The sequence below is a fragment of the Theropithecus gelada genome, chromosome 18 (assembly GCF_003255815.1).
Source record: "Theropithecus gelada isolate Dixy chromosome 18, Tgel_1.0, whole genome shotgun sequence".
Classification (NCBI taxonomy): Eukaryota; Metazoa; Chordata; class Mammalia; order Primates; family Cercopithecidae; genus Theropithecus; species Theropithecus gelada.
Window position 1 is genome coordinate 13,733,334 of NC_037686.1, and position 8,655 is coordinate 13,741,988.

An 8,655-nucleotide genomic window follows, 5' to 3' on the forward strand; every position below is an offset into this window, starting at 1 on the left:
AAAAATACAAAAAACTAGCCGGGCGAGGTGGCGGGCGCCTGTAGTCCCAGCTACTCGGGAGGCTGAGGCAGGAGAATGGTGTAAACCCGGGAGGCAGAGCTTGCAGTGAGCTGAGATCCGGCCACTGCACTCCAGCCTGGGCGACAGAGCGAGACTCCGTCTCAAAAAAAAAAAAAAAAAATAATAATAATAATAATAATATGGTTGTAATCCATAGCTTGGAAAACAATGATTTAACCTCTCACTCGGTCCTGTGTATCATGCTGCTTTCCACTTTGCAAGAACCCCCTGTGGGTACCAAAATCTACAGATGCTCAAGTCCCTTTTCATAAAATGGTAATAGTGTTTCCATCTAATCTCTGCACATCCTTTTGTACACTTGTAATACCCAGTATAATGTAAATACTTTGTAGATAGTTATATTGTATTGTTTAGGCGTTAATGACAAGAAAAAGTCTGACAACCATCATAGGCCTAAAGTTGGTTAAATCCATGGATGTGGAACCCATGGATATTGAAGGCTGACTGTATTTTCAAATCTGAGGACTTTTTGCCTTAATGTCTTTAGGGTTATTCTACATTTTTTTACTACCGACCTACCTGTGAGGGGATTGATGATTGAAAGCCCCCTGCCTCATATCATCTTACTCCACGCTGAGAAGTTATTCTTCCTTTACTAAATGTTACAGTTCCAAGTCTATTTTCTGATTTAAAATTTTGTTGAAAAAAAATTTTTTTTTTTTTTTTGTTTTTTTGTTTTTTTTTTAGATGGAGTTTCACTCTTGTTACCCAAGCTGGAGTGCAGTGGCGCGATTTCAGCTCACTGCAACCTCCGCCTCCTGGGTTCTAACGATTCTTCTGTTTCAGCCTCCCAAGTAGCTGGGATTATAGGTTTGTGCCACCGCACCTGGTTAATTTTGTATTTTTAATAGAGACGGGGTTTCATCGTGTTGATCAGGCTGGCCTCATACCCCTGACCTCAAGTGATTCACCTGCCTCAGCCTTCCAAAGTGCTGGGATTACAGGCATGAGCCACCGCGCCCAGCCGAAATCTTTTATCTACTATGTTTTCTCTGCTTTTCTTTTTTGTTCTGGGTACTTATCGTTTTTGTTGCTTTTCTATCATAAATACTATTTCAGAAGAAATTGGAGATAAGTGTGGTCAATTTGGTTCATTTTAACATGCGTCCTAGACTTACTGTTTTTGTGTGTACACATTTAAAATAGTATAGTGTAAAATAACTGAAATTGGCTGGGCGCGGTGGCCCATGCCGTGAGCTGAGATCGTGCCATTGCACTCCAACCTGTGCAGCAAGAGTGAAACTCTGTCTCAAAAAAATAAATAAATAAAATTATTTATGCCTGCCCCCCACCCACTCCCCACTTCTTAAAAAGTTGTTTTCTAGGCCGGGCGCGGTGGCTCAAGCCTGTAATCCCAGCACTTTGGGAGGCCGAGACGGGCGGATCACGAGGTCAGGAGATCGAGACCATCCTGGCTAACACGGTGAAACCCCGTCTCTACTAAAAAATAAAAAAAAAATTAGCCGGGCGAGGTGGCGGGCGCCTGTAGTCCCAGCTACTCGGGAGGCTGAGGCAGGAGAATGGCGGGAACCTGGGAGGCGGAGCTTGCAGTGAGCTGAGATCCGGCCACTGCACTCCAGCCCGGGCGACAGAGCGAGAGACTCCGTCTCAAAAAAAAAAAAAAAAGTTGTTTTCTTAATTTTTCTTTCTTTTATACAGATATGCACCACCAAATCTGGCTAATTTTTTTATTTTTTTGTAGAGACAGGGTCTCCCTATGTTGTCCAGGCTAGCCTTGAACTCTTGGTCTCCAACAATCCTGCTGTGGCCTCTCAAAGTGCTGGGATTACAGGTGTGAGCCACCATCATACCTGGTCCATTTTCTTTTCTTTTTATTTCTTTTTTTTTTTTGAGACAGAGTCATGCTCTGTCGCCCAGGCTGGAGTGCCATGGCGCGATCTCCTCTCACTACAACCTCTGCCTCCTGGGTTCAAGTAATTCTCCTGCCTCAGCCTCCCGAGTAGCTGGGATTACAGGTGCCCAGCCCTTTTATTGTTGTTGTTGTTGTTGTTTTTTACAACACTGCTCCAACTCTGTTTTTCCCCCCATTTTAACACTTCATTTTGAAATAATTTTAGACACAAAAAGTTGCAAAAATAGTACAAGGAATTCCCATACACTTTCACCAACATTGCCTAAATGTTAAAATTTCATGTAACTACAAAAAATAGAAATTTTATATTGATGCGACACTATTGTATTATCTAGAGACCTTTCTCACGTTTCTCTGATTGTCCCTCTAATGTCCTTTTCCTGGTCCAAGATCCAATCCAGTACAACAGGTTGCATTTAGTTGTTCGTTTCCTTAGTTTCCTTTAATGCATATCAGCTGGTTCCTTTTGTGACCTTAACACTTTGTAAGAGTATGGGCCAGTTATTTTGTGGAATGTCCCTTAATTAGCATCTTAAACTCACTGTTTATTGCTTGGAATGGTAAGACTAGAATCAGCGTGTACAAATTTCTAATGTGGCCAGGTGCGGTGGCTCACACCTGTAATCCCACCACTTTGGGAGACTGAGGCTGGAGGATTGCTTTGGTCCACGAGTTCGAAAGCAGCTTGGGCAACAAAGGGAGACCTCATCTCTACAAAAAATTAAAAAATTAGCCAGACCTGATGGCTTGTACCTGTAGTCCCCGCTACTCAGGAGGCTTAGGTGGGAGGATCACTTGAGCCCAGGAGTTCAAGACTGCAGTGAGGTGTGATTACACTGCAGGCTGGACTACAGAGAGAGACCTTGTATTAAAAAAAAAAAAAAAAAAAGCAAAACATTTAGAATGTAACTGACTTCTGTGTCAGGATTTTCTAATATTCTTAGCTGTCTGAAGATGAAATAAGTTTATTTGGGTGATAAATTCCCTGTCACCATGATACTCAACTAGAGTTAGGATGACCCAGTGACAGGGATATTGCTATATGGATTAAAGCACTAGATTATGTGTAGGTCAAAATAGTTTTAATTTTCTGAAGAGTTAATAAGATTGTGATTTGATGTAATAGATTTAAACTTCCCTGGTTTTGAATTAACTTGCTTGGATTTTATTCAGTTACCAAAACTCTGGCATCAAGGTGATCGTGTTCTATTCTATGATATGTATCTTCCTTTTTTTGTGAGATTCAAATCATTTTATGGTGAATTTGAGACATGATATAAAGAAAAATCATTTTTTTAAGTTTGACACATTTCTTAGTAAATAAATTGAAATGAAACAAATAATAATCTCCCTAGGCCTTTAGTTCTTGGTTCTGCATGATAATGTGTTGTGGGGTGGGGAGAATCTGAAGTCTAACATATTTAACAGAAGCTAGTTAAACTTCTATTTACTGTAGCTGCTAATACAGAGCTATAAACGGGGAAAGGTATGTGTGTAAATGTTGTTTGTGGTGTCTCGGTAACATTCGTGCAGAAGAGAATTGAGCTTGGTTTGTTTTTCTTTTCCTTCAGTTGCAGGAAGAGGCAGAGGCAGAGGAAGAGGAAGAGGACGTGGCCGTGGCAGAGGAAGAGGGGGTCCTAGGCGATAATGTCTCTCAAGATTACTGTTTCAAAGTCATATGGGATTTGGGATATTTTTTGTACAGGTTGTGTTTGTTTATGTCAGTTTTTAATAAACATAAATGTGGGATAGAGCTGTCTATTTAGTATATCAAAGTTTTAGTAGTTTCCTCCACATTCACAAAATTACCAGAGTGAGAGCTAAGCATTTCTACTGGGCAGTTTCATTTTTAGATGATCAGATTTTAAGTTTTTCAACTAAAATTTTTCTTTTTATGATGAATAAGGTTAAAAGAAAAGCCTTAGACAAATTTAGTTTGGCAGAGTTTAATTGAGCAAAGGACAATTCACAAATCAGGTAGCCCCTGAAGCATAATAGGTTCAGAGGCTTCAGCCCAGCTGTGTAGTTGATGTAGATTTGTGAACAGAAGGAAAGTGATGTATGGAAAATGAAAGTGAGATACAGCAACAGCCATATTAGTTACAGTTCAGCGTTTGCCTTATTTGAATATGGTTTGAACAGTTTGCTGCCTTTGGTTGGCTGAAACTTAGTGATTGGCATGAGAGTAAGGTACAGTCTGTTTACACATCCAGTTAGGCTACAGTTCTATGTACTGAGAAACCTTTAAGCTGAACTTGAGATATGTAAAGAGACTTTAGGCTAAACTTAACAATACATATAGAATATATACCCTTTTACTTGACATGCACTAAATATGCATTTTACTGCTGACTTCATTCTGTGGCACCTACCCACAGGGGAAATAAGAAGTTCGTTTTGGTATTTTGGAAACTAAAGTCCTTATGGGATGGGGTCTAGAATTGATTCTCCTTTCCTGAGTTTTACTCTACGGAGTCTTAGGTACCTGGTAAAAAGTTGTCTTCTAAATTAAGGGTTATTGTTTTTTTGTCTAGCTGCTAATGTGTCACTTTTTTTTCTTTTGCTTTTTAATCAGTTCTTAGTAGGATATAGTTTTATGTTTTCCAAGTTGAAACTTGGAGTTAATGGTCACTAGATTAGCAGTTACGAGCCGTGTTAAAATCTCCTGTTAATGTGTAGTGTACCTGTCAGTGCCTCCTTTGTTAAGGGGTTCTTTGAGAACAAAAGAGAAAAGACCTACTTTATTTGACAGCAAAACTGTTCTAATTGTTAATAAGGATTTTTAAAAATTGTTTTTGATTTGTTAAGCTCAGAAAAAATGTCTCTCAGTGCATCAGTTCTTTGTAAAGCTTACTACCAAGTATTTATATGCTAAGGGAAACAACTGGGGATGTGGGTGGCTTAAATCTGTATTTTATCATGTATGTGAGTTTTTGTTTTTTAAGTAAAGACATTTTCTGTGAATATTGTTACCTAAAAAAAGTTTAGGCCAGGCGTGGTGACTCACGCCTGTAATCCCAGCACTTTGGGAGGCTGAGGCAGGTGGATCACGAGGTCAGGAGTTCAAGACCAGCCCGGCCAAGATGGTGAAACCCCGTTTCTACTAAAAATACGAAACTTAGCCAGGTGCAGTGACAGGCGCCTGTAATCCCAGCTACTCATGAGGCTGAGGCAGGAGAATTGCTTCAACCCACGAGGCAGAGGTTGCGGTGAGCCAAGATTACGCCACTGCACTCCAGCCTGGGCAATGGAGTGAGACTCCATCACACAAAAAAATGTTTTTATATATATATGTGTGTGTGTGTGTATTTTTATATATATGTATTTATACTAATATATAAATATATACTAATAGTATGCATGTAGAATATACTTGTCATATGAGATATATACATTTATATATTAGTATAAATAAATATTAGATATATATTTTTTAAGTATCTTACCTCATCAAGTAAATTCAAATACTTTTTGATTTTTCCACAGTTGATATTCTGCTTTTTCATAATGTATCAAAGCTATATAGTAATTAGCTTTTTTCCCCCCACAGATTATTGGCAGTGGTCACTCAGTTTTATTACAGGTTCTATGATCCAAAAAGGGGTGTATAAAATTCATGATGATTAAGACAATTTTTTTTTTCTTTCTTTTGAGACGGAGTCTTGCTGTATCGCCCAGACTGGAGTGCAGTGGCGCGATCTTGGCTCACTGCAACCTCTGCATCCCAGGTTCAAGCGATTATTGTGCCTCAGCCTCCAGAGTAGCTGGGATTATTGACATGCGCCATCACACCCAGCTGATTTTTTTGTATTTAGTAGAGACGGGGTTTCACCATGTTGGCCACACTGAAGACAATTCTTTAATAGTAAATATATTAAAGGTGAGTTGGCCTGACAAGATACAATCAATATGTAATTTTTCTCCATACCTTTTTTTGTTTTTTTTGTTTTTTTTTTTTTTGAGACAGAGTCTTGCTCTTTACCTAGGCTGGAGTGCAGTGGCATGATCTCTGCTCACTGCAAGATCCGCCTCCCGGGTTCAGGCCATTCTCCTGCCTCAGCCTCCCGAGTAGCTGGGACTACAGGTGCCCGCCACCACACCCGGCTAATTTTTTGTCTTTTTAGTAGAGACAGGGTTTCACTGTGTTAGGATGATCTTGTTCTCCTGACCTCGTGATCCACACGCCTCAGCCTCCCAACATGCTGGGATTACAGGCGTGAGCCACTGTGCCCAGCTTATACTTTTCCTTAATTAAGAAGCTGGGGGAATAAATAACTGGATTTCATTCTTTTCCATCTTCTGACCTGTTGGTGCTCCTATTGGTTGCATCCAAGTAGAAGGCAAAAGGCAAGAGCCCTGAAATGCAGCAGTGGAGAGATTTATTGAAGGGATCAAACAGAAAACCCTGCAAGAGTAGGAAATAAACAGTTGCCTCCTGTCCTCATAGAGCTTATAGACTAAAAGGGAAGCAGACATCAAATTGGAGCTGGGTGCTGTGGTGCACACCTGTAGTCCCTGCTACTGGGGAGGCTAGGGCAAGAGGATCGCTAGAGCCTGGGAATTTGACGCTGTAGTGTGCTATGATTGCAAGCAGCCTGGGTAACCTAGTCAGACCTGGCTCTTAAATTTTAAAATTAAAAAAATGAAAACGGCCACATAATGTAAGAGATTTAAAAATACGTTTTGGCCTGGCGTGGCAGCTCACACCTGTAACCTCAGCACTTTGGGAGGCTGAGATGGGCAAATCACTTGAGGTCAGGAGTTCAAGACCAGCCTGGGTAACACGGTGAAACCCTATCTACTGAAAATACAAAAATTAGCTTGGTGTGGTGGCGGGTGCCTGTAATCCCAGTTACTCGGGAGGCTTAGGCGGGAGAATCACTTGAACCCTGGAGGCAGAGGTTGCAGTGAGCTGAGATCACGCCATTGCACTCCAGCCTGAGTGACAGAGCGAGACTGTCTCAAAAAAAAAAAAAAAAAAAATTGTTTTGAGAGTTTTTGTGTCTAGGATGTTTGCAGTGTGGAGCCAGTCTAGTAACAGTTTAAATGTAATAATAAATCACAGTGGGTACTAGACTGAGTTTATTCCACTAGAGGTCATTATTTCATTTTCATGTGAAAGGGCTAAAATTGGGTGAAGAAAAAGCTGTTTGAACTGATTACCATCATTTGCTATAAAGGAAGTATTGTCGTATGAATAGAAAACAGACTAGAGTTTAACATGCTTCTCTTGATCCCTCTTCACCACCCCACCCCTGCCTAGCACAAAAAGGCATATGGGATCTTAGGACTGCAGCATTTTGTACACATCTGTTATTTAATGAGATGTTACATATGAACTTCAGTTTTTTAAAGAAATGTATTATGAATATAAATAGAAAACCCAAAGTGAAGGAATAGAAAATGAAATTTCAGTTTATTTTAATCTATCATTATGCAAGTATAGCTTAGTATTTTGAAATAGATTAATGTAGTCAGCAAACAATTCATGTATTACCTATAATAGATATCATATAACATTTAATAACATACAGTTCTTATTCCTGAAGACCTAACCTAGAAAATACCTCCATAATGAGAAGAATCTCTGTCGTAATAAACCAACAGCACACATTTTCTAAAGGCATTAAAAGTATATCATACTGGCTTTATTAATGTGAAATTCTTGTGGATCTGTGAAATAAGAGGAGTACTTTTCCGTTGTTTTTTTTTTTTTTTTTTTGAGACAGAGTCTCACTCCTTCACCCAGACTGGAGTACAGTGGTGCGATCTTGGCTCACTGCAACCTCTGTGTCCTAGGTTCAAGTGATTCTCATGCCTAGCCTCCCGAGTAGCTGGGATTACAGGCATGCACCACCACACTCAGCTAATCTTTGTATTTTTAGTAGAGACAGGGTTTCACCATTTTGGCCAGGCTGGTCTCTAACACCAGACCTCAAGTGATCCGCCTGCCTCGGGCATCCAAAGTGCTGGGATTACAGGTATGAGCCACTGTGCCCAGCCAATAGGAGTACTTTTGAAAAGGAAGATAATTTTTTTTTTTTTTGGAGATGGAGTCTTGCTCTGTCACCCAGGCTGGAGTGCAGTGGTGCAATCTTGGCTCACTGCAAGCTCCACTTCCTGGGTTCGTGCCATTCTCCTGTCTCAGCCTCCCAAGTAGCTGGGACTACAGGCACCCACCACTACACCTGGCTAAGTTTTTGTATTTTTATTAGAGATGGGGTTTCACCGTGTTAGCCGGGATGGTCTCGATCTCCTGACCTCGTGATCCGCCTGCCTTGGCCTCCCAAAGTGCTGGGATTACAGGCGTGAGCCACCACACCCAGCTGATAAATTTTGTAATACTTAGTTCTTTCTGTGTGGGAACATAATAGTGTTCTCTATCTGAACCAGCTTTTCTTCTCAGTGAAGTTTTAGGGTTTTGTTTATGTATTCCTTGTATTTTGAGGAATGTTAGTATACAGTGAGATTCAGTTTATGAAGCAAATAGTAATAATAGCAAGGCTGTAGATATCCAATGCAGTCAATTCTTAGAATATTCAGTAGTTGTGTGAAATTGTTAATACTAAACCACTACTTCTAGGGAAAACAGGGTTAAGTTCCTGCAAGCCTCTAGTCACATTTTCATCAACCAACCAATACATAACCTTGTTTTATGAGTGTTTCTGTTTAAAGACATATATAGTAGTATATGTAATACA

At 40.2% G+C, this 8,655-nt stretch overlaps 1 protein-coding gene across 3 annotated transcripts in view; it reads left to right on the plus strand.

Annotated features, from left to right (window-relative positions):
• SNRPD1 (small nuclear ribonucleoprotein D1 polypeptide) overlaps window positions 1-4,711 on the plus strand; it is a 28,054-nt gene extending 23,343 nt beyond the window's left edge. For all 3 annotated transcript variants that reach the window (XM_025365272.1, XM_025365271.1, XM_025365273.1), the window contains one exon: window positions 3,526-4,711. In XM_025365272.1, the coding sequence (XP_025221057.1) occupies window positions 3,526-3,602 (77 nt within the window). In that variant the 3' untranslated portion in view covers window positions 3,603-4,711. The remainder of the gene's footprint in view (window positions 1-3,525) is intronic.
• Window positions 4,712-8,655: the final 3,944 nt, after the last annotated feature.